At 42.9% G+C, this 25,467-nt stretch overlaps 1 protein-coding gene across 1 annotated transcript; it reads left to right on the top strand.

Annotated features, from left to right (window-relative positions):
• Positions 1–232: 232 nt before the first annotated feature.
• Positions 233–25,068, top strand: LOC132580178 (CDK5 regulatory subunit-associated protein 2-like). The gene is made up of 5 exons (XM_060250866.1): positions 233–472; positions 4,310–4,377; positions 6,789–6,856; positions 16,301–16,411; positions 24,980–25,068. Exons 1-5 carry the CDS (start codon positions 420–422, stop codon positions 25,058–25,060), a joined length of 381 nt encoding a protein of 126 aa, XP_060106849.1. The 5' UTR covers positions 233–419; the 3' UTR covers positions 25,061–25,068.
• The last annotated feature ends 399 nt before the right edge of the window (positions 25,069–25,467 follow it).

Raw genomic sequence — 25,467 nt, 5'->3', positions numbered from 1 at the left:
GAAACATCCTCCCTCTTCCGGGCACGCAACATGACGCTCCATTCACAGACCGCCCGTACGCCAAGCGCGTGCCCGAAGGTAATATGGCGTCTTTCTTCCCGCCCCTCTCCCGTGTCCCGGCCTGCTCTCTCGCCTCGCCTGCCACATCTCTCCCTTAACCAAAATGGCGCCCGAAATACCCTCAGGCGCCGAGGCCCTTACGAAAAATGGCAACTCGCTGTATAAGAATTAGAGGTTTCCCGCCCGCTGCCATCGCTCCGCGCGGCTTCTTCGGCTTCACCAAGATGGCGGCGGCGAGAGGCTTCTGCGGTCGTTTGAATTCCATCCCCGCCGCCAAACTCGGACAATAACAGCCAGTGTCACCGGCGGAGGAGTCGCAGCTGCCCGCCCGCCCTCCTCCTCCTCTTCTCCCGCCCGCTATGGACTCCTTCCCGGGGGAAGACCCCACCTTGCCCGTGGAGTTCAACGGCAGGTGAGGCGGCGACCGTTAGAACCGTTGCAAGCCCGCCGGGAGGCGTTAACTCTTGCGTGCCCGGGCGCGGGATAACAAAGAGGGATGGGCTTGGAAAGGGGGGTTTGGACCTCCCCCTTATGGGGCTGAGGAAGAGACGGGAGGGGAGGGAGGGAGTTAGGCTTCCCTTCTGTGGGGTGCCCTTTGTTTTAGGGTGGCCCGACTGACTGACGAGGGAAGGATCCGAAAACGAAACCCGCGTGATCATTTACTTCAGCCCAACTGACAGAAAAGCACCGCGCAGCCTTTCCAGCTCCCGACTCTAATTGAGGGCGGGCTGTGACCAAGTTGGGAAAAAAGACAGAAAGGTGGCAGGGACATATGAACATATGAAGCTGCCTTCTACTGAATCAGACCTTTGGTCCATCAAAGTCAGTATTGTCTTCTCAGACTGGCAGTGGCTCTCCAGGGTCTCAAGCTGAGGTTTTTCACACCTATTTGCCTGGACCCTTTTTTGGAGATGCCGGGGATTGAACCTGGGACCTTCTGCTTCCCAAGCAGATGCTCTACTACTGAGCCACCGTCCCTCCCCAAATCCCTCCCCAAAGGGAGATTCTACAGGCCAAGATGTCAAAGGCTGGTCTCGCATCCAGCTTTTGGAAACTACCTGGGTCGATTCCAGAAGGCAGGGGTCTGGCCACACTTGTTAACAGAAGAGCCGCAGAGAATATATGTCAGATGTTTGAGAGCCGCAAAACGTGAATGTCGGAAGTTTGAGAGCAGGAAGGAAGGAAGGTAGACAGACAGAGGTGGAAAGAAAGCAACTTTAAATGCATTCTCCAAGCCACCAGCTAGCTTGGCTTGGAGAAGTGATTTAAAGAGAGAAATGCCTTCTCCAAGCTGGCCAGCTCAGTGGGGGCTTCGAGAGCCGCACATGATGTGTGAAAGAGCCGCAGGTGTGTGTGAAAGCCACAGGTGGCTCTCGAGCCAAAGTTTGGCAACCCCGCTATAAGGTTTCGGCATAAGGTGTGCAAAGAACAGCTGGAGAGAACTCTCTTTGGCACTCTCTGATACTAGAACTTGACGTTCTCCTTTGTAATGTCTCTTGCCTTGATGAACCCCACCGGCTCGCTATAAGTTTATTTATTTGTTTTATTTTATCATATTTATATCCCACCCTCCCCTGGTGGGTTCAGTTAACTGTGACTTGACAACCCCTCAACAAACAGATGCTAGATGGGGGGGGCGGGGCAGACCGCAGCTTGTGGCTCTTTCACACATCTTGTGTAGCTTTCAAAGCCCCCACTGCTGCCCCGTCAGCTGGCTTGGAGAAGGCATTTCTCTCTTTAAATCACTCCTCCAAGCCAAGCGAGCTGACAGCTTGGAGAATACATTTAAAGTTGCTTTCTTTTCACCTCTTCCTTCCTACATCTGATGTCCATGCCTTATGGCTCTCAAACATCTGACATTTATTCTATGTGGCTCTTAAGTTAAGCAAGTTTGGCCACTCCTGTGCTAGATCTACGCAGCAAGGAGCAGGTGAAGATAAGATTTCATCTCATCTACAGTTCGGACATCTGGAGATAAGCATTCTGCACCTGATAATGTCTCAGGCTGGCTTTAAAGGCGCAGGAGCAGGGCCTTTTTTTTTTAATGTAACCCTGTGAATGTGAAAAGAACCAGGTTAGTTGATAGGGGCCACGTGATCACATTCTATTAAATTCTTACTGGTAGATAACAAGTGTAGGGGTTGGTCTGTTGAACTATGATCAGGGAGACCCAGATTTGAATCCTCACTTTGCTGTGGTGAAGCTCACTGAGTGACCTTGGGCCAGTCCCACACTCTCAGCCCAACCTACCTCACAGCATTGTTATGAGTATAAAATGAAAGAGAGGAGAATGCCGTAAACCCTTTTGGGCTCCTATAGGGGAGAAGTCAATGATTTCTTCCAGGAAAGAACGGCATACTTGCCTTCCCTCTCGTGGTTTGTCTTCATTACAGTCCTCTGTGATAGGTAAAGCTGAGAGAGACTGTGAGTGTGACATGGGTACAAGCCGGGCTGACCCTCCCAGTAGGTAAACTAGGTGATTGCCTAGGGCGCAGGCTTTCTGGGGTCACCAAATTGGGTGTTCTCCATGTGGCTGGGTGATGTTATCGGTGCAGGGGAGGGGGTACCAGAAGTTAGCCTCGCCTAGGGCCAGCCCTGGGTACAAGATCACCCAGGGAGTGGGTTGCCTGGCACAAAGTGATGTTTTTCAAAGCTTCCTTGTCTGTTTTTCCAGTGCTCATTCTTACCACAGGCTACTTACTAGCCTTTTAGAGTACACCCTGACTCATAAATTACAGGTGTGGAGAGATTGTCAGATGAGTTTTTAGGAAATGTCTTTGAACACTGAACCATTTCCTTCCTGCACCAGGCAGTAGGTAAAGGGAGTGGGAGGGAGGCTGTTATAGCCCTTAAGTCATTGCAGGGGCTTCTGAAGTAGTCATGGGGGCTTCCCCATCAGCTTCAGAGAATTAAGATCTGTCCTTGCGGCTGAGAAGACATGTTTTCTCTAGGTTCTCTTGGCTGCCAGCTGCCTGCACTAACAGACACAGGAATCCTTCTGCTGTGTCCACAGAAATTATGAGATGTGGAAATTGGTTATTCAGAACCTTCCTGCTCACAAGTCGGTCAGTAAGGTCTAAACAACTTTTGCGGGACAGCATGCTCCCTCTGGTATTTTAGTTCTGGCCATTTAAGTCTTTTTAAAGTGTGAGAACCAACACCTTGAATTGCATTCTGAGAACTGGCAGTGTTCTTCTAACACTGGTGTAATGTAATTCTTGTACCTTGTTCCATTCAGTAGTAGGGCTGCCATAGAGCAGACTGCAACCATCCAAGTGCAAAGTTTGCATGTGTGTGTGGCTGCAGTCTGATGAGAGGAAGCAGATGTTTCAGACCAGCTGAAGTTGACCACAGATGCCACTTGGGCAGCCAGGAGTACCTTCAAGCTGCTGCTCTGCTCTTTCAGATTTCCTTGCTTCCTGAATAAGCAGTTCAGCTGTCCTGAAGTCAACCATGTCCTCTGCTACTAACATCTACATCTCACGAGGCTCAAGTTTAATCTTGTTCTTCCACTTCTGGTCAGTTACCAAATGAACACTGATTTAGAAGCTCACACCTGATTCAGAAGAAATAGAGAAAGAGAACCAGATGTTCTTAGCTTAGTGATGATACCTCAAACTGCTGTAGAAGAAGAAGACTGCAGATTTATACCCTGCCCTTCATTCTGAATCAGAGTCTCAGAGACTTTCAAGGACAACTCCTGCGATAACTATGGCTAACCCAAGGCCATCCCAGCCGCTGTAAGTGGAGGAGTGGGGAATCAAACCCAGTTCTCCCATATAAGAATCCACATACTTAACCACTACACCAAACTGACTCTCCCAGTAGTTGCATGCAAATGTTAAAAAAGATGAACCTTAAAAATGCTAAAGGTGGCATCTCCCCACCCACCTGCAATAAACCAGGGAGTCCAGAAAGATAGCCGATGGAGTCAAAAGCTGCTGTGAGGTCCAAGAGCATCTACAGGATTTCACAGCCCCTGTTACATTTCAGTAGCTATCTCCAGGCAAGGTTGTTCTGGTCCAAAAACTGATCTGGAAGATAGAGTACAATAGGTTCAGATGATATAACTTTGGAGATTCTGGGGCTCTTGATAGCGTACTGTCCCCAGATGGCATAGATATAAGATTTAGAATGATCTCAAGATGATTTGGGGAACATACCTGTGAGAAGGCACAGAAAAATATGGCACAGATGCACATGCCTTCTTAACGCCTTCAATGCATGAACTGTCTTTCTTGTTCCCTAGTGTCAACATTTCCCAACTGCCAGATGTCTCAGGAGATGAAATTCGTATCCCTTTGGGAGGTGGTGGAGGTAAGAATATTGTTAAGGCTTATGTTTAAAAGGGAAAGTGATGACCTATGTCTATGTGTTACGTTTTTAAAGAAGTAATTGGAATGTTAGTTCCATAACAGTTGGTGTAAGTAAGGATGTCTGAAGGGATTCCCTAGGTAGGACAGCTGGAGAGCTCTTAAGGTTTTTCACAGTCTGGGCAGGATATCAGCCTCTAGCAGCAGTTAGAGGACAATACTTGTAACTCCTCATGAGAAAGGGGACCTGCTGTAACCATTTTCTAAAAATTGTGCCCCTTCCTATAATCAGGGACATTTAAAGTGTGATTTGATATACTGATTCTTACGCCTCATAGTATTACAAGGCCACTGCACTCAGTTTCGTGTTCTTTACCAGCCACTGTGTTTCCCAACATACATCAGATTCAGATTTATTATTACGGTAAAAAAAAAATGGTAAAGGTAGTCCCCCTGTGCAAGCACCAGCCGTTTCCGACTCTGGGGTGACGTTGCTTTCACAACGTTTTCACGGCAGACTTTTTATGGGGTGGTTTGCCTTCCCCAGTCATCTACACTTTCCCCCCAGCAAGCTGGGTACTCATTTTACTGATCTCGGAAGGATGGAAGGCTGAGTCAACCTGAGCCAGCTACCTGAAATCAGCTTCTGCTGGGATTGAACTCAGGTCATGAGCAGAGAGTTCAGACTGCAGTACTGCAACTTTACCACTGCGCCATGGGGCTTTATTATTATGGTACTAACCAATAAAAACAATTTAAGAAGCCAATCCATTCAAATCCGAAGTACTCAAACATTTAGGCATGGTTGTTACAGTAGAATAAAAATATTTGAAAACAGGAGCTTTGCAAAATTATAAAATATACAAAGGATAAAAACAGTCAACTTCAAAGTCCCTCCTTTACAAAATTGTCACGAATTCTCCTGGCAGCCGTCCACTTGAAAAACTTCTGCTAGTTAAACATCTATTACAGCTGTGCTGGTGAGTCCAGCGTTTGCCAATTAAGATACTGCTGTTCAAAGCCAAACTGGTCAACAAGTTGAACTAGCAAGCTGCAGTTGGGCAAAAAAATTGCCTTTTCCTTCAGCCCTCTTAGTTTGTTTTTGTTTTTTTGACATACAGAAAGAATTGAATTTTTAGTGTCTGGCACTGTTTGGCGTGGAGAAAAAAGTATCACAGTTACGCAGGCAGCTTGTAAATGGACCTCTGACAGTCACTGGCCCACGGTTGAAATATCACTGCCTTCGTATGATATGTGACGGGTTTGACAAGATGATTGCGTGGTAGCTTTCAAGCCTGTACAATTTTATGATCTGGTGTTCTATAGCTCGTAAGTCTACCCTACCCCCCAATAATTAACGATTCCCAGGGTTACCAAAGCCCTTGACTCTTGAATTCTGCCTTTCAGTCTCCTTCCCGAGTAATTTATTTATGAACCTCTCAGTATGCACTGAGATGTAGTCTGCTATCTAATAACTGCAAGTGTAAGGTCTCTCATTCAAGCACTAAGCCAGAGTGCAGCCATAGATAGCATGCATCCCACTGCGGTGAAAAACAGTAGAAGAGAAATGTTCAGTTGGGATGCTGTTTTGTATGCCACAGGTTTGTGTGTTCCCTAGATTCAGGGAATCCCTTTGCAATGTCCAGATTGTTCCATCGGTTACTATGATGTGTGAATGCAGCAGAATATGGTTAATGTTAAGCTCTGAAACTTCAAATGAAGGTTTGGTTGTTAGCACTATGCAATTAGGAAATTTGGAACAAGAAGGAGACTGATGAACTATCCTTTGGAGGACTATCCAAAACTGAGCCAATGCTTTTCACTAGTACTAGTGTGAAAGCATGAACCGTTATGTTTCTTAGATTTTTTATGGCCTTTGGTTGATTATTAGTAGGCATATTCTTATTGTCATCAATTCTGTAACCTTTTGAGGTACAAAACTATTATTTATTTTTTTCCTGCAGAAGCAGATTAGGCTCTGAGGTTGAGAATAGCTCAGGGTTGCCCAGTGAGCTTCATGCTTGGGTGTGGACTTGAATTTTGGTCTCCCACAGTGTAGCCTGATGTAAGTACCAACTGCAACTGCATTTGAGTTGCTTCTGCAGTTTGGGTAACTCTTCAGTGCAGTTTCACTCTGTTGGTATGTCCAATGGGAGAGGAAATAAGGTGTGGCACAAACACATGTATGTATGATAGCCTGTGATAGCACAAGAATTTTGGGTGCCTTAGAGGACTTTCTTTGAATAATCCTCCTTGAATGAACAAGGAGGAACATAGTCTGTGATTTGGGGGTGGAAAACCTGTCCTTAGTTATAGAAGTGACAGTGATAAATTTTAAGACGTATTCTACAGAGTATGAATATATCTGCTATTTCTGAAGTCAGAATCCCTTTCAGTGGCTTTCTTAAATTGTAGCATTACCAGACGTGGCGGAAGACACAGTTTCACCCACCAGAGCACGGACCATGAAGGATTTTGAAAATGTAAGTGAACTATAGTCTCTAATTTGAGTAGTCTGTTATAGTTTTAATTGGATGATTTCCAGCATTCTGGAGAAGGTATTTGTGAATGTGCAGTTGATTAATCTACACTCTACCCACTCCTCTCTGAGATTGCATATACAGCTTCTACTGTGTTCTTATAAAACAAGATTCTCTGTTGTTGTTTTTAAGAGTCACAGTGTTCTGAAACCATACCTTGTGCCTGGAGCTGTCTCATAAATAACTACTTATAAATTAAAATGTATTTGTGGAATAACAATGTTTGTTGAAAGTGGAGTGGAATCAGATTTTGCGTAAATAAATAGCAGTTGAGAGAAAATGGCTGCTTTGGGTTTTGGTTTAAATCAGGGGTAGTGGATTTAATGCAATTATTTATAGGCTGATAAAATCACTGACCTTTGGTTGCTTTTAAATGATACACTTAGAGCCATATATGCTTCACACCCACTGTATGTGATGGGGGATAGAAACAGTCTTGGTGTGTATCTTTTTATTTTGAAGCTGCCTTATATCACGTCAAAATGGTGGCCCACTTAGTTCAGCACCAGGGCTTTTTTTTGTAGAAAAAGCCTAGCAGGAATTCATTTGCATTTTAGGCCACACCCCCTGTCACAAAGCCAGCCAGAACTGCATTCCTGTGCGTTCCTGCTTAAAAAATAAGCCCTGGTTCAGTACTACTTATTTTGACTAACAGTGTTCCTTGAAGGTCTCCAGAACATCATCTTTCCTTTGCAACATCTGCTGGAAATGCCAGGGATCAACGAGAGATCTTTTGCTTGCAAAACGTGCTTTGCAGCAGCCGGGCTTGAAAATACTTGCACAAAATGTTACACGAACTTTTTCTGGGTCAAAAGATAAAGCAGGTTGTAGATATCCTACACTGGCTTTCTGTACAACTGGCATCCTGAGTAGCGATCCATCCACCTGACAGTGCTGCACTATGTTCAGTATGGCTTCCATTGAGTATCCATGTGAACACTGTCTTTGTTCTGTTGCTCTGTAGAAGAAGATACTCCCAGGATTCATTCCTCCCCTGTGTGTTCATAGTTCTTAACATGGACACACTTTCCACAGGGCTGCATAGAATTCCCTTTCTCCTTCCTACCCCAGCATATACATGCATCACTTGACAAGGGCTGTTCACTGAGCATCTCCTAGATTCCTATCCCTCTCTCTATGCTCATATTGCCTTCCACCAGGTAGTAGACTGTGCCTTCTTCTACACTGTAGGGAAGTCTGTTGAGAAATGGGTACATCATATTGAATCCTCAAGTTGTACAAAGTCATTACAAAAGACAAACAGTGCAAAATAACAGTATTTAGGGCTCTAGAGGTGAAATTCATGAGTGCTGCCTAAGTAAGGCATTTGGTAAAGCTCCCAGATGATTGCGTTTACGCCAGTCAGTTGAGTGGTTCATAGATCCATGGCTTTCTTAAGATGACAAATTTCATACATTATTTAAAGGTGTCTGCTAATCAGCCGTTTTAAAATTAAGAGGTTGTTACAGATAATTAGCATTCCCAAGTGACTGACTGATTGCTGTTATTGTATAAACTGGAGGTTGTTAGGAGGCAAATGAGATTAAGATCCTAACCTTTTAAAGGCTATACGCAAAGTAGTTCGCTGCTTCCTTAGACTGCTGATGGGGCTCTTGTGTTCTCTGACGCTTCCAAATTTTTTACCATAGACATCCTCCTCCCCAAGCATTTTTAGGACTGCTTTTGAGGTCGTATTCAGGATATTAAAAAAAAAAATTACTATGAAATATTGTGATCCACTAGGAGCACAACTTGGATCTGCTCTGACCTGGTAGAATTCAAGAGGTTTATTTATTCCAGTCACTTGCTTCCTTCAGGAACAGAACAAAACACCTCTGTTTCAACAGGACCTTAAAAACAGGATTCTGGTTCACTGACATTGATTTGCATTGAGGAGCAATTCTGCTGCAGTTGACCAGCTGGCTTGTTAATTGTTTTTGATTTTTGTGGGTAGGGTTTTTGATTTTCATGGGTAGGGTTGTGAGCTGCAAACTGACCTGTAAATGAGATAATTGAGAAGCGGTATACAAATGTTTTAAGGAAACTAAATCCCCAGGTCAGGTCACTTGAATAATTGCTCTAAAGGTGTTTGTTCATTTATTTATTTTTATTTTCCTTATTAGGGCTTTTTTCGTAGCAGGAACTCCTTTACATGTTAGGCCACACCTTTGCATGTTAGGCCACACACCCCTGATGAAGCCAGTCCTTGCAGTAGGCCCTGTACTAAGAGCCCTGTAAGCTCTTGGAGAATTGGCTACAATCAGGAGTGTGTGGCCTAATATGCAAAGGAGTACTTGCTACAGAAAAAGCCCTGCTTATTATAGTGAACAGCAGGATCAACAAAGGCCTCTGCCATCCAGCCTATACAGTGGTGGTTTATGATGTGCCAGTGGCCTTATTGCCTGTGAAAAAAACATTTCTGATTTATTCACAAGTAAACCCCGCTAAGCCCTGACCTGGGTGACCCTGGTAGCTTGTTCTCATCAGCTTCATCCCACATTAGCACTTGGATGGGAGACCATCATGGAAGTCCACAGTTGCTAAGCAAAGGCAGTTAATGGCAAACCACCTCGGAATATCTCTTGCCTTGAAAATCTGTGGAATTGCCATAAAATGGCTGTGATTTGATTGCCCTTTTCATCACTAAGCCCCATTAAATTATGTGATTTACCATGAAGTGGTAATATTTTGTATTTATGTAGTGCTCTTAGCAGGGCTTTTTTGGTAGAAAAAGCCCAGCAGGAACTTGTTTGCATATTAGGCCATACCTCCTGATATCACCATAGTTTCACGCAGGGCTTTTTTTGTAGAAAAAGCCCAGCAGGAACTCATTTGTATATTAGGCCACATACCCCTGACACCGAGCTAGCCGGAACTGCGTTCCTGCTCAAAAAAAGCCCTGATTCATAGGGTTCCAAGGACTTCAAGTGCACTATCGTCTTATAATCCTTGTCAGATAAGTTAGTATTTTTATCCTTGTATTGGGAAGGGGGGGGGAGCAGACTAAGGCCACCCACTGAATTTGTGGGAGAGATGAGAACTGAACTGGGCAACTCTTGCTCTCCAGCTCATTCTCTTTGGTGCTGTGCTACGCTGTCTCCCAGTCAGTAACAGCTGTTCACTGAGGATTGAGGCTTTAGCTGCAGTTCTGTGTGCACAAGGCTCTAAAAAGTGATTGGAACACCTTCCTGTTATTAACGTTTTACAGCGCTCAGCTCTCCCCCAGAGTAAAGCTCAGGCTCCCCCTGCAGCATTGTTAACTTCTCAGGTTGCACGTTTCTAATAAAGCCGACTTGGCTGTAACCTCTGTACCTGTTCCATCCCTTTCATTCCACGAAGGGATGGACATCAATATTTCATTGGCGTATTCAGTTCCTCCACTTGGAAAGCATCTGGCAGGTTGGGAGAGAAGAGGAAGAGTGGGGGGCGGCGGTTTTATTTGAATGAATGTTTCCTACTTGCTCACTTTAAACATTTAAAAGGCCTTTCTCCTCTTCTCATGAAATTCTCAAAATATTTCACTCTCTTCCTGTGGGGAAGTTAAGTACCTCATGCTGAAGGACAATTGGACGCACCCTGTCTTCAAAGTGCTGTTGACTGCCTTTTGAGGCTAACAGCTGACATCTGAAGTCATCAAAGGAGAAAGACTGAACTAAATGAAGTCTTGGAGGAACAATGAAAGGATCTTCCCATGGTGTCTTGTTATTATTATTAAGGGAGTTGTGCAGAGCTCTTTTTGTGTCAAGACTATAGTTTGGGGAGAAGGGGTTTAATTCAACCCTTGCCCTTGTGGCTTTGCCTTGAAAGCCCCCACCCCCGTTATTTTTTATCCATGGAAGGGAAAAAAGACCACAAGAGGGTGACTAAGCCTAATCCTTCATCTGCCACCTTAAATTTTCAGTGAGGTAAAGGTTTTTTTTTTCAAGATTCTTGCCTCAGTATTAGTGTCTGTCCCATGTTTAAGACTTTCGTAGAGGAATGGACTTGCAAGCCCTCCTTTCTTTGGCTTGGAAGAAAGGGCCTCAGGAAGTCAGAAAATTCTGTCCAAAGTCTGTGCTTGGCACTGCTGCCCTTTCCCACTCCGTGGGCTGCCAAAAACAAGCAGGACAGCAACAACTGCCCCAGTGACTCTGAGAGTGTTCCCTGCTAAATGGAGTTGCACATCTAGCACTCTATACCTGCATTGCTGTTTGAGAGGCTCTGCCTAATTGCTGCACCTCCTGCTTTGCACCTGCACGGTGGCACACAGGCGATTTGTGTAGCTTTGCAATTTCAAGCTATTGTGCTCCAAAGAGGATGAGCTTACTTGGTGCATTTCCAGAGATCAAGTTTGCAGCATCCAAAATATAAGGAAGTTTATACATGAATAAATAGAGTAGTATACATCATCTTTTCAAGCATTCAGGCTGAGCAAGAGTAGAGCGAAAAGGTGAAAAACACACAGTCTGTATTTCCTACGCTGTATTTATCCCAAACAAAATTTAAATAGAACAAGCTAGTATTACTTGAAGTCGCAGTAATTTAAAGCCCAGCATTGCCTTAGTTTTCAAGGTTGGGACTTCTTGCCACATGGGCTAGATGGAGTCCTTAGGTAAAAACTTAGTCCTTCATGGCTTGTCTCTCTGGGTCAAGAGAAAGTATAATTTCTCCTCGGGAAGGCTTTCCCCCCACCTTGGTAATTCAGCCCTTCCTGCTTAAAGCTCAGGCATGGCCAAAGTAGCCCAGGCATTGCCAAACTGATTTGGGAACCACATATGGCTCTTTCATGCATATTGTTTGGCTCTTGAAGCCGCCCTCCCCCCCATCATATGGTTTGGTGAAGGCATTTATCTTTTGGAGAATGCATTTAAAGTTAAAACTACTTTTTTCCAGCTCTCCTTCCTTCCTTCTCTCAAACATCTGACATTTTTTTCTACGTGGCTCTTAGTTTAAGCAAGTTTGGCCATCCCTTATTTAGCCATTTGGTTTTTAGTACTCTCTGGGGGCTTTTAGGTGTGGCAAGGTGTGAGACGGTAAGCTTGGGCCAGAGCTATTGGCACATATATATATGAGCCCTGAAGTCCTCTGCTTGGAGCTTGATGGCTCAAGCCTGGCTTGCTTCTTCCTGCCAGCTACTGCTTTGCAGCCAGGTTCCAATTTGCACACACAGATTGCAGTCAGAATGCTTGAAATATTGGGGTGAATTTTGGGATGGGAGGCATTTCTCTAGATCAGATGCATCAAACTAATTTGTTCGGAGGGCTGAATCTGATATAAATGTCACGTTGTCAGGTTGGGCCATGTGTGCCATAAAATGTAATGCCAGGTACCAGAGTGATAAACTTTATAAAGGACACAGGCAAACTCAGTTAACAATATTATTTTTTACTCAAAATACAAGTATGTTTAGAACATTAATGCTCTTACAGTATTTCTTCAAAGTATCTCCTGATGCCCACCCTCCCACTTCCGCCGCCCGTTATGCATTAACACTGGGACAGTACACAGAGACATAATGCCCAGCTGCTGTCTTCCGGCAATGTAGGTAATGACCAGTTGCTTGCAGGCCAGATAAGTTGCCTGCAATCCATATATTTGACACCCCTGCTCTAGACCTTGTATCAGAATTTTGAATACTTCTCATTAATTTTTGTGTACATTTACCTTAGCGATGGGCACAAACTGGGAAAATGGAGGTTTGTCCTGGTTTGTGAGGTCCCACAAACTATGAACTGGGACAGACCTCCCCCACTTTGCAAACAAGTTTGGGTTTGTGAGGTTTGTGGATCTCCCCCCCCTCCCCTTTTTGCTGGTGGTGGCTCCCCGAGGCCACCAGAATGGAAAGGGGCAGTGGGGGGGAGATCTTTCAAAACCCATTTAAAGGGAATGGGAACAAGAGGGATTGCTGAAATGGCTTGCATCTATTTCAGCCTGTTAGATGCAAACTATTTCAGCGATCACTCTTGCTTCCTTGCAGCTTCCCACCATAAACCATGAACTCCACAAGTTTCTAAAATCATGTTGATGGTCTTGAGAGATTTGTATAGGATATGAACCAAGGCTTGCAAACCACGTACTGGGCCTGTTTTTGGTTCATAATTTGGTTCATGCCAATGTTGTTTTCTGAGATGCCACTGGGCTTGTATCTAGCTGCTCTAGTTGCCCTGAGCTCGCTTCAGTGAGGTGGGCGGGATACAAATCTTAATAATAATAATAATAATGATAATGCTGCAGACCCTCTGAAACTCTCTTCATGGTTTATCTCAATATCCAAATATGTTTGCAGTTCTATTGTGGCTGAATGAGATTGTTTATTCCTGTCTAAATCATTTTAATGTTTACAGTAAAAATGTGCTTTCTGTTTTCAGCTTGTATTGTTTCTTGCATTTCAGACAATGCAATCTAGGTTAAGTGCTATGGTGCAGCATTGCATCTTGTGTGTGAGATGTCTCTCTATTATTGGCTATATTTGGAAATTTGCTTGTAGAAGACAGTAATTTCTTAATCTTTCATGAATACTCCAAGCAGTACAATAGTGTGTTAATTAAATTCTAAGTGATGCACTTTATCTAGTTGAAGTACTAAAATGCATATAGGTTGATAAGAAAGTAAATATTGCATATATTTCATGTTTTCCTAAATTTTCTGGGCTTTTCTCCTCTGGTTTCGCAGTGTTGAGAAATATTAATCTAGTATTATCCTGAACCTACAAGAATGGGAATGAGTTTTGATCTTTTTAGTTTATGATTCTTACTGTCTTCTCTTGTTTTGAGAGCCAGCCCATGCTGCACTTGTAGGGGTTTAACTGTTTTTCATTCTCACTAGGGAGACCAGGAAGTTGCTTGTGGAGGCAGGAATAGAGATTTCTAACAAAAATCTCCCATGCTAATATAACACATTCTTATTCTGCCCTTCTTCCCCCTTCCTCCATTTTATACTTAACAGGGCTTGTTGGAAGGTATATCAGGCTCAGAGGAAATTGACTGGCCCAAGATCACCCTATGGGTTTTATGGCTGACCTGGAATTTGAACCTCTGTCACCCCAATATATCATCTTAAGAACATAAGAGAAACCATGTTAGATCAGGCCAATGGCCCATCCAGTCCAACACTCTGTGTCACACAGTGGCAAATTTTTTATATATATATACACACACACACACACACACACTCTGTGGCTAATAGCCACTGATGGACCTCTGTTCCATATTTTTATCTAAACCCCTCTTGAAGGTGGCTATGCTTGTGGCCGCCACCACCTCCTGTGGCAGTGAATTCCACATGTTAATCACCCTTTGGGTGAAGAAGTATTTCCTTTTATCCGTTTTAACCTGTCTGCTCAGCAATTTCATCGAATGCCCACAAGTTCTTGTATTGTGAGAAAGGGAGAAAAGTACCTCTTTCTCTACTTTCTCCATCCCATGCATTATCTTGTAAACCTCTATCATGTCACCCCGCAGTCGACGTTTCTCCAAGCTAAAGAGTCCCAAGCGTTTCAACCTTTCTTCATAGGGAAAGTGTTCCAGCCCTTTAATCATTCTAGTTGCCCTTTTCTGAACTTTCTCCAATGCTATAATACCCTTTTTGAGGTGCAGCGACCAGAACTGCACACAGTACTCCAAATGAGACCGCACCATCGATTTATACAGGGGCATTATGATACTGGCTGATTTGTTTTCAATTCCCTTCCTAATAATTCCCAGCATGGCGTAGGCCTTTTTTATTGCAAACGCACACTGTCTTGACATTTTCTTGACCCATTCAGTATACTGGATCTGCCCTGTCGCCCCATTTGTTCACCTTTTTCAGAGATTCTTAATTGAGCTGAAGCAAGGGCCTTTTCTGTGGCGCTGCCACAGTTCTGGAATGCTTCCCTCGAGAGGTTCGCCTGGTCCTTCCCTATTAGCATTCAAATGTCAGGCAATGGCTTTGCTTCGTTCTGGTTGGCTTTGGGTAAAAAGCTGATGATGCAGTTCCTTTTATTATTACTTCTTGATGCTGGTTTACAGTGGTGCCATCCTCTGATTATGGTTTGTTTTGCTGGATGTCTTTGATACTGCTGCTTAAAACTTGCTTTCTGTGTTCAACAAATTCTGTTGTGTTCTCATAATTGTTGCGAGCCAGCTTGTCTTCATTTGGAAATGGTGGCTAGAAACATTTAAAATAATGTTCACATGACAGCTCTTCTTCCCAGGATATTTCGGAGAAGTCACGACAAGTAAGCTAATATATAGCACATCTTCAGTACAGGCATAGTTGCATGCCTGATGGTATAGACTAGTGGCGAACGTCTGTGATCTGGGAGGTCTCCCTTTGTAATCTCATCTTTGCCACAAACATGCCAGGTGGCTTCAGGGAAGCAATTTGGCCTTCTGCAGATGGGGATAAACGTGGCCTAATTTACTTAGCTGTTTATATGGATTACAACTTAGTTTATGTAAAATACCTTGTATGCTGAAAGGTGGTGTGTGTGTGTGCATATATCTATATCTATCACACACATACAGTGCAACCCACTGGGTAAGGCTGGCACCCAGTTGTGGATGCTGACAAAGTCATCAAAAAGCAGTGCATTATCCCGGACTGGCTCAAGTTAATAGGGAAAGTGTCTTCCTGCTTTAGGAACAAAACTGTTCCTGAGATGAGGATTGTGTTTATCTTTGCCTTCCCTCTCCTATGGTTTTTCCAGTAAAGGCCCTTGTGTGATGCACAGCTGTGAAATTGTCAGGAGGCCATGTGCCACCTTTTTGCCACTGGGCTGGCCTGGCCCAGGTGAGGGGAGGCCCATGTGTGATCTTCCTGAGCTAGAGGCAGCCTCTCTGTGCCTTGGTCTCACCTTCTTTTGGGTGAGTGATCTGGTGGTAGAGTCTGACTGGCAGCCTCTCTCTCTTCTTTGGGAACAAGGGGCTGTAGCAGGCTGGGAGGCAGGACTGTTTTCCAGGGCTGTTTTCCCCTCCTACTGTGCCCTTACTCAGAAGCCCATACATGAATTATCACTGTATTGGGTGTCCATGTGTCATTGTTCTGGGTGGCCTTCGTATATTAGCCTGGAAAGAATGGCATGAAGAGGGAAGGTCTTCACTACAAAATGGCCCGGCAGCACCTCCTAAAACCTTCTAGAGATGGTGCTTCTCTCTCCTGTTGCATAGAATGGGAGCTATGATGGAAACCGTCAGCACCCTGGTCAAGGCCAGACAGACTACCTTAAGTGGAGGAACAACCACTAGGAGTCACTATGTAAACAACATCTACGGGGTCACCCTTGTCCACAAGTTGTGGCATCTGGGGCTTCAGGAGGAAGGAAGCAGGGAAATTACATGTTTTTGCCCAGAATTTAGATGGGATCCAACCCTACCTTGCTTATTTGTGTCATGTATGTCTCACACGGTCCTTTCCTTTCTGCCCCAGCAAATCACTGAGCTGCGAAAAGAGAACTTCAACCTGAAACTGCGCATATATTTTCTGGAAGAACGAATGCAGCAGAAATTTGATGGTCCAAATGAAGAGATCTGCCGAATTGTAGGTATTTGAAATCTTCCTGACTCGCTGCCGAAGTGCAGACATCTTGGTCTAACTGTGGGTTGGCTGTTGGGAAAAGTACTGCGGGCTCATGTGCTCCCTCTTCCCAACACGTGTCATTTCTTTCTGATTCTGACTTGGAGGCAAACTATAGTCAATGTAGTCAATATAGTCAATTTAACTCAAGCAGCACCTTAAGAGATGCTCGGCATTTAAGCTTTTGAGAGTCAAAGCTCCTTTTGTCAGATGTAGGGAGCTTCTACTCTTGAAACTAATACCCCAGATATCTTGTTGGACTCTTAAGGTGCAGCTGGGTTCGGATCTTGCTCTTTCTACTGCAGACCAGCGTGGCTATGCGCTGAAACTATAGTTAGCGTTCGCTATAATATGCCTGGTTTGGGTGTGTCAGTAAACTGTGGTTACCTTGAATCAGGAAGTGGAGGGGAGAATTTACACGTGCACAGGGATATGGAGGTGGGAGCCTAGAATGTGGGACCAGGACCACAGAGTTTCTGGTGATGTCTGAGCTGGGCTACTGGGATTTCTTTTCCAAATATATTTCCTTCTTTTGCTCACTTTGCTAGCTCCACACCTCCACGCACTAGAATCACTGCTTGTTGGAGCTTTCAGGGGAGCTTCATTATATTTCAGCTAAACAAATGTACAGTAATGAGGGGTTTGCATGACCTTTATGTGATGTGTGGGATTATTTTTTAAATGGTTCTGGTTCAGTACTTGAAATAAAACAATTGCCTCAGTAGGATTTTTTTTCCTATCAGAGCACTTTTTCTCTTCTTAATCTAAATTACTTGTTCAATCTTATGCTTTTATCACCAAAACAAAGGCTTTCAGAAATTACATTCTAATCCTCTCACATCAAACTAACCGTAGCAGAAAGATGGTACACGCTCATCTAAACTTGCTGCTTCCCTTACATGAGTTTGTTTTGCTGCTTTGCTCTGTGAGACCATATATATTTATGATCAAGTGAGTATTTGAAAGTGTGTCATAAGCAGGAACTCAGTTCCGGCTGGCTTGGTGTCAGGGGGAATGGCCTAATATGCAAATAAGTTCCTGCTGGGCTTTTTTCTACAAAAAAGATCTGCACAAAACAATGGTGATGTCAGGGTGTGTGGCATAATATCCAAATGAGTTCCTGCAGGGCTTTTTCTACCAAAAAAAGCCCTGGTCATAAGTGTTGTATATTTGCATGCACGCATTGAAAAAATTGCAGCCACAGTGTCTGCACATAGGGTTAAAAAATGACATCCCTTCAGCTGCTTGTACCCAATAGCATGTGTGATTTATGTATCTGCCAGTGCTTAGCATAAAGAAACCGGCATTATATCCCAATCAACCCTTTGATTTGGTTCACATGTGACATCATGCTAATTGGTGTATAGTGCACTCAGGCTTATACTTTTTCTTCCCCTTATATGTGCCAATCCCTTCTGCACCTCACAGTAATTTTTCCTTCCATCCAAAAGAAGCAAATTGTGAGTTGTATTTCCCCTCTAAAACAGAATGGGAAGCCCTGGTCAGATAGTGTTTTCTGGTTTGGTTTAGATAGCAAGCACAAGCCATAGTTTGATTGGTAAGTAGACAGCGGTTTGCACTTCCAGACAACAGGTAGGCCAGGACTTTAGAGATGTTTGCTGGCTTTTGTTTATCATTCTCTCAATAGACAATTTTAGAACTTCACTCCTGCTTCCATGATGCAGTAAATTTTGAAATTGAAGTGACTGCTGTGGATAATTTGTCAATTCAGTTTTGTCAAGCCAGTTTGGTGTAGTAATTAAGTGTGTGGACTCTTATCTGGGAGAACCGGGTTTGATTCCCCACTCCTCCGCTTGCAGCTGCTAGAATTGCCTTGGGTCAGCCATGGCTCTGGCAGAGGTTATCCTAGAAAGGGCAGCTGCTGTGAGAGCTCTCTCAGCCCCACCCACCTCACAGGGTGTCTGTTGTGGGGGGAGAAGACATAGGAGATTGTAAGCCGCTCTGAGTCTCTGATTCAGGGAGAAGGGCGGGGTATAAATCTGCAATTCTTCTTCTTCAGATGTGCAAAATCATAGTTTTCAAACTACCTTTGAACTGTGGGTTTGTATTGTGATTTGCTGGCTGATTGCAAACCGTGGTTTGTCAATACTGATACTGCATCGGATCTTAGCTAAACTTTCTGTATGGTGGTTTGGCATGATTATAGAGTTGAACCTTTTGACAAAGAGAAAGTCACTTGTCCTAAATAGGCAAAGACTGGCTTTGGTAGTATAGTATACTTCCTCATTCTTTGCTAGTAAAATAATTTTCCAAGAAGTTAGTAATTCCCGAGCCTTGCAAATGAGAATCTGTCCATGTAGCATTAGTGCAATGTAGCGCAGAAGTGATTGATCTGTTGTTTAGCACAATATGGAAGTGCATGGCCTTATAAACAGGAAAATACATTTGCTGCTGGTATTGTCTAAATACTTGCCATTTTTGGTGGGGAAAAGGAAAGGCAAGCCCCTTTCCCCACAAGCTTGGAGTTGCCTCCCAGAAGTGGGGGATGCAGGATGAGCATGCCATGGTTTCCCATATATTTTCTAACTGGCATGAATCAGTGTAACACTGATGATGCTGAACTCTGGACTCTGTAACTTTCATTTCCTATAGCTGCTTGAAGTCACTTCTGTCTGACTGCTAAGACATGTGCAGAGGGAGAGGGAGAAAGTATGCTTTGTAGTTGACTGCTTCTAGACTTGTCTAGTTAGCTATAATATTGCTCTAGCAAGAGAGCAGGAGCTCTTGGTCGTTGACTCTAAATAACTCTAGGTACCACCTTTTGTGGTTGTTGGGAAAGGCTTTGTGCACAAGATGGTTTTGACTGTAATATTGCGTAACCATCTTGTTTTCGTTATTCCTGGCTTTGGCTGTCTACAGCACAAGGCAATGCTCTGTATATGATTCCAATAAACTCTTTACGATGAGAATGGGTTGTTTGGCTCAATAACTGGTAAAATCTTACACAACATGGAATCTGCCTCCCTCCCCCACCTGTGTCCCTTTCAGGCATAGCTTCATCATTCAGTGGCAGAGATAGCAGGCTGACATTTCCCAAGTATAGCACTCCCCCCCCCCAAAGAACAACCATTTAATAAAAACTTGGTATAAAACAAACTTTGAAATCTATCTCAAAAACATCAAAAGTCAAATAAAATGTAAGTGGGTGACGGTCCTATTGAGCCACCAGTATGTATTTTGACTCACAAGTGGATTGAACTTAAAAAGACAGACATCACTGATTTTTTCCTGGGTTTAGATCACCTAAAATTTATTTATTTATTTCACCTATACCTCACCTTTCTCTCCAATGGGGACCCAAAGTGGCTCCCGTCATTCTCTTCTCCTTCATTTCATTCTCACAACAACTTTGTGTGGTATGGCAGCCTCAGGATATGTAACTGGCCCAAGGTCACCCAGCAAGTTTCCATAATGGAGTGGGGATTCTAATCTGGGTCTCCCACTAGTCTGACTCTCTAACTACTACACTGTACCAGCTCATGGTATAAACTTGTGTCAAAATTCAGGTAATCAATCGCTTACTGATTATACCTGTACTTGTTATGCTGTCTTCAGCAGTTTGTGCTAGACTTATGGGAAAGTGCTGTAGAACAGCCCTGTCATAGTCTCACCTGCACCTCCTTGTTACAGCTGTAAATCCACTGCTGATAAGAGAAAGATCTATCAGCATAAATTGAATGTCTTTTCATCATTGAGTTTAGAATACAGTTAAAGAGCGGCGATCCCATGGAGTAGTTTAAAGTAAAAGGCATTTGTAAAATACATGAAATAAAACATCTTAATCGAAGATACACATACACATCCATGCCGAATAACGGTAGGATCATGTCTGCTGTTTTAAAAATGTACATTTTTCTTCAGTGTCTCAGTCTGCAGAGCTAGGCCATTGCTAAGTAGAGGAGACAATACTGTGACATTCACCACTTGCAGATGAGTGCTCCAGGTGGCATTTTATGACATGAGCAAAGAACTCATCTACAAAAGTCTGCCTTGCAGTTAGTTGCTCCTGAGGAATTCAAGGAGGGGTTCAGGTGGTGGGGGGTCTCAAAGCACTGGTTGGAGTGGACTGTGAGCTGTCTTGAAGCTCCAATTCACAGGTGGAAGTGGTACATCGGATCCTAATCTCCTGATAGATCCAGCAATTGCAGCACTTGGCGGTGTCTGATTTGGTTAGAAGTGGCTGAGATTGCTTTGGCACTGTATTTTTTGGCCACTTTTCCACACATGTGTAGATTACGGATTTAACGGTGCGGAGCACCTCAGTCTGCTGGAGGACTGATGAATCTGACAAATCATGCTGACAACAAAAAAGGATAAATTTTTAGCAAGGTTAATGAGCATCAGGTTTTCTACAGTCTCGCTGACAGATATGTTTGATGTAAGGCAAATGTAAAGGGTGCAGGTTTTCTCATTAGACTTTAGTTTTATGTGCGCTTGCAAAGTAGTCAAGTAGCTATTCCAATTTAAAACCACCAGGGTACAAATAAAAACAAAAGCTGGAGTATTACAAGTACTGAAGCCAGAATAGGATCAATTTACTCTTCTGAAGAAGTGAACCAAATAACAAACCAACGTAATTATCCTGTTACAAGTGTGGCGCTATATGCATAGAACACATTAACAATCTAGCAGAATAACCACAAAGGTCTAAGTACAATGATTCATTTGCATACTATTTTAAATAATTCCATAAAGCACATTCTGAAGAAGTGAACAGTGACTCACAAAAACTTCTACTCTGCCACAAGTTTTATTAGCTTTGAAGGTGCAACTAGACTTTTGCTTTTTTCTATTACTCTTTAGAAGTGTGTCTTAACCTCTCAGTATTTTAGCAGTCGGTCCTGTGCTTTTCTACAGTGAATGATTGGAGACCGCATCATATGTATGATCAATAACCATTTCTTTTTAATGCAACACGTGTTCAATTATTTGGACCACAAGTTGTGTGTGGTTTTCGAAATTCAAACACCTTGGAATTAAAATCCGTGTTGGTAACCCAACGTGACAACCAGTGACATTTTGATTTTAATAGACTTTGAATTTGCTTCGAGATACCTTTCAGAGTTTGGCAATGTTATGCAAACTGTTTTTTAAAAAATAATTTTATGTTGTCTACAGAAAATTGAATGGCAGATTTTTTAAATATAACTCTATAGTCATTAAAATTCTTGAGGTGGTTTCCATATAGCAAAAAACTCCAGCAAAACTAATAGATAACAATAAAATAAAGTTTAATAAAAAGTGGTTTTTCAATCAGAATAAGGAGCATCAGTGATAATAATACAATTACAACAAATCTAAAATAATTTGTAGCTATTATAAAACAAATTGCAGCAAATAAGTGCACAGATAAACATAATAACAAACGGGTTAGCAAAACACGAACCCACTATTAGCCATTCATAAATGTCTGGGCAAACGCAAAGCTTTTGCTTGGAGTAAAAAAAAAAACTAAACCAAACCAAGGTTTGTTGTCAGATTGAGGGTTTTGGAGACAATGTTAGGTAAGAGACTTCACAACATATCCTGTGCTTAGTGCCCCCCATCTGTTTTGAAGGTGGGGCTTGTATGATCGTATGAAAACCTGTAGAAAAAAGTAAGGGGTACAGTTATGGTACCAAAATCAGCACTTCTCCAACTATCTTGTATTTGTATATAGCTAGGATAGCAGAACTGCAGTTCAATTCTCCTCCCCCCATTCTTTTGGTGGAATGATTATTTTTAAGATAACAGCCATTCTGTTTAGCCCAACGTCCTATTTATGTATTTCCTCAATTTTCTCTCCTTTTTTATTTTAAGTTTAAGCTCCTGAAGTGAGCGATAATAGCCTTTTAGGCTATTTTACCAGTTTCCTGAGAAGAAAAATAATCCTTAGGTATCAAAACCAATAAGGGAATGTTATCTGTGTTTTATGAAATGTTATTAAGAATACAAGGTGCTGGAAAGATATTCAAAATGTGGGGGGAGGGGGAGCTGATTCGAGAGACTGGAATGGAGATAACAGAATCTATGTAGGCCTCTCTTCATAAACAAGAGATTAAGCATTCGGTTGCTTCTGCTTTTTGAAATCACTATTTTAAAAGTATTGTATAACTGATATCTTCCTCCTAGAAAAACATGGTAAAGTGAAATGGAAGGGGGCATTCTGGAAATATAGCAGTAATCATGCCAGTGTCCAGTCAATAACAAATATGGTTGGATGAATGTTGGGTGATTCCCAAATTGTGAATCACCTGACATTCACAATGTCACTTTTTCTGGACTGTCTTTGAGTTCTTTCTACCCTATATCTGGGGACCCCAAAGAGGTACACATAAAATAAACAACAGGAGGTGATACCTGAACTAGTTGTTACAGCGGGAATGTTGTTAGCAAGCAATGTATCTTTTAATACTGTTATGCCAGTAAAGGTATTTTGATTTGATTTGATTTGTTAGCAAGCAAACCCATGGAGAAGAAAAGAGCGGCCCTAAATTGAGAGCTGGTTAAAAAGAATTTGAAATGCAGTGCTCAGATGTGGATTAAACGTAAATGTTTTTTTGAAATTTGGATAAGGAAGGCTCAAGAACCAAACTGGAATAACAAGCTTAGTTTATGTGTGTTGTCAAAGTCTTTGCATTGACATAGAGGGAAAGCTGCCTTTCTGAGGATGCCGGTCACAGCTGCTGGCAAAATGTCAGGTACTACTATGCCAAGACCATGGCTATACAGCCTGGAAAATCGATAACGACTAATTAGTTTATATGGTCACCATTAGTTTGGGTTTAATTCCAGGGGAAAACATAGTGAAGGAAATAAATAAATCAAAAGCAGGGCTTGATGGACAGCTTTTGATGTATTTATTTATATTTATTTCCTTCAGTATACCTCCCCCCACCAGAATTAAACCTGATGTGCCTGATTCTGCAACTGTTGTCATTTAAGGTGGTGGGCTCTGCCTTCTTTAGTGGTTTTAAATCAAAGGGTGTTGGCCATCTGACAGCAATGCTGATTCTGTGAACATAGACAGATCATGAGAGGGAGAACAGGGGTGAATCTGTGCTTGGCTCTTGCGGCCTTTTCTTACATGCCCAGGGTAATGCTGATCACCACTTTGGGATCAGGAAGGAATTTTCCTTCAGGCTAGAGTGGCCAGGAAGCCTGGAGGTTTTTTGCCTTCCTGTAGGCATACAGCAGATGTCATTGGGAGAAGTAAGGGGAGGGAAGTAATTGTGATTTTCCTCCATTGTGCAGGGGGTTGGACTACATGACCCTTGAGGTCCTTTCTAACTCTGTTTCTCAGTTTCAGACTAAACCTGTTCTTATTTTTTTAATCTCTTGCCAGTATCAATAGCTAGTGTTTTTTTTTTTTGGCCACTGTGTGACACAGAGTGTTGGACTGGATGGGCCATTGGCCTGATCCAACATGGCTTATCTTATGTTCTTATGTGACACAGAGTATTGGACTGGATGGGCCATTGGCCTGATCCAACATGGCTTCTCTTATGTTCTTATGTTTCTTATGTTCTTTAATGGCCTTTTTGAAACAAGGTTTGATGCTGTTTTTTGTGTGTGTTTGACTTCATAATTTTACTTACTAGTGTTCCCTCTAAACTGAGTTAGTGTGAGCTAGCTCACCATTTTTTAGTCTCCAGCTCACATACTTTTGTCTTAGCTCAGGAAAAACGGCCCCAGAGCAAGTTAATCCATGCAGTAGCTCACAACTTTAATGCCAGTAGCTCATGAAGTAGAATTTTTGCTCACAAGACTCCACAGCTTAGAGGGAGTATTGCTTACTAGTTGTATTTTCTTGTTTTAACTTTGTATGCTGCCTTGAGGACTTTTAAAAGTTGGAGATACGCGTCCCAGATAAATTGGTTGCATCCTTTGGGACCATTCACTAATAGTACTTACATGGAAATTCCACCATAGTTTGACAGGCCTTTCTCAGTTGCCTGTTGGAACAAATGAGCAGGTATGATGCAGTGAACTATAAACCTGGGAAGTGCAGCTGAGCCAGTATAACATAGTGTGGTTAAAGTGCTTTTTTACACCTGAAGAAAATTATGTTCCAGTCCTTGTTGCTATCAAAGGCACTGGGAGACCTGCACTGTTTTCTTAAGTCTGAGCTCTTGTGAGGGTAACATGGAGGAGGGAAGAGTTACCTATGCCACTCCAGCCTCCTTGGAAACCAGGCAAGATTATAATGTGCTAAATAAATTAAAATGCCTGAAAACTGTTTTGTATTTGCCGTGGTTGTCTCATTTTGTTGTGTGGCACGTGCGCGCATACTGATAGCCCCTGCAGAAGAATTAGGGGCAATTGTATAAGCTTGCCTTCAGCAAAACTGAAAAATCTTAATGTTTTTGTCCTTCATCCTTTTAAGTCCCAATCACTAAACATAATTAGATATTGAAGTTACAAACTGCCAATTTGGGCAGCGGGTGGGTAAGGAGGAACACTCGGAGGCATGGCAGCCATCCTGGCTTGACTTGAGCATGATGTCATTCTCTTCTTCTTGTTCTGCTACAGAATATTGAACTCAAAGTTGAATTGGAAAGCCTGAAACGGGAACTGCAGGAGCGAGATCGATTGCTCATCAAGGCTTCGTAAGTATCACCTGCATATTATTTTTGCCGGTAGTCCTTTAAGTCTTGAATGCTCTGTCAGCAATCGCTGTTGTTCCCCAGAAACGTGTCCTTGGGGGTCAGCCAGCGCAGTCTGCATCCCATCCCAGATGATATGTCCGAACAGGGTTTTTAAAACATGAACATTAATTAGCTGCAGAACTACAGACTTCCTTGCAATGTTGTTTTTGTGACATCTGTCCAAATGTTGAAAGCTTGAGTTGGCATCTGCCCACTAGCAGGTCTGCTCGCGTGGCCCTGCAAGAAGTGTGCCCTTATCACACTGGGTTGTTTTAAGAAGGTCGGAGAGATTTTGTGCAAAATATTTGAAAATGTTAGTATAATTACAGTCTACTAATAATCTGAGGATTATTATTTTTCTTCTGTTCATTC

The sequence above is a fragment of the Heteronotia binoei genome, chromosome 12 (assembly GCF_032191835.1).
Source record: "Heteronotia binoei isolate CCM8104 ecotype False Entrance Well chromosome 12, APGP_CSIRO_Hbin_v1, whole genome shotgun sequence".
Classification (NCBI taxonomy): domain Eukaryota; kingdom Metazoa; phylum Chordata; class Lepidosauria; order Squamata; family Gekkonidae; genus Heteronotia; species Heteronotia binoei.
The sequence above is the reverse complement of the archived record's forward strand: the minus strand, read 5'-3'. Positions and strand labels throughout refer to the sequence as shown.

Bases quoted from the DNA above. Each gene is read 5' to 3' on its own strand.
- LOC132580178 (XM_060250866.1), top strand. From the start codon at position 420: ATGGACTCCTTCCCGGGGGAAGACCCCACCTTGCCCGTGGAGTTCAAC. The intron at 473-4,309 runs GTGAGGCGGCGA...CTTGTTCCCTAG, and splicing joins CCCGTGGAGTTCAACGGCAG to TGTCAACATTTCCCAACTGC. The intron at 6,857-16,300 runs GTAAGTGAACTA...TTTCTGCCCCAG, and splicing joins CCATGAAGGATTTTGAAAAT to CAAATCACTGAGCTGCGAAA.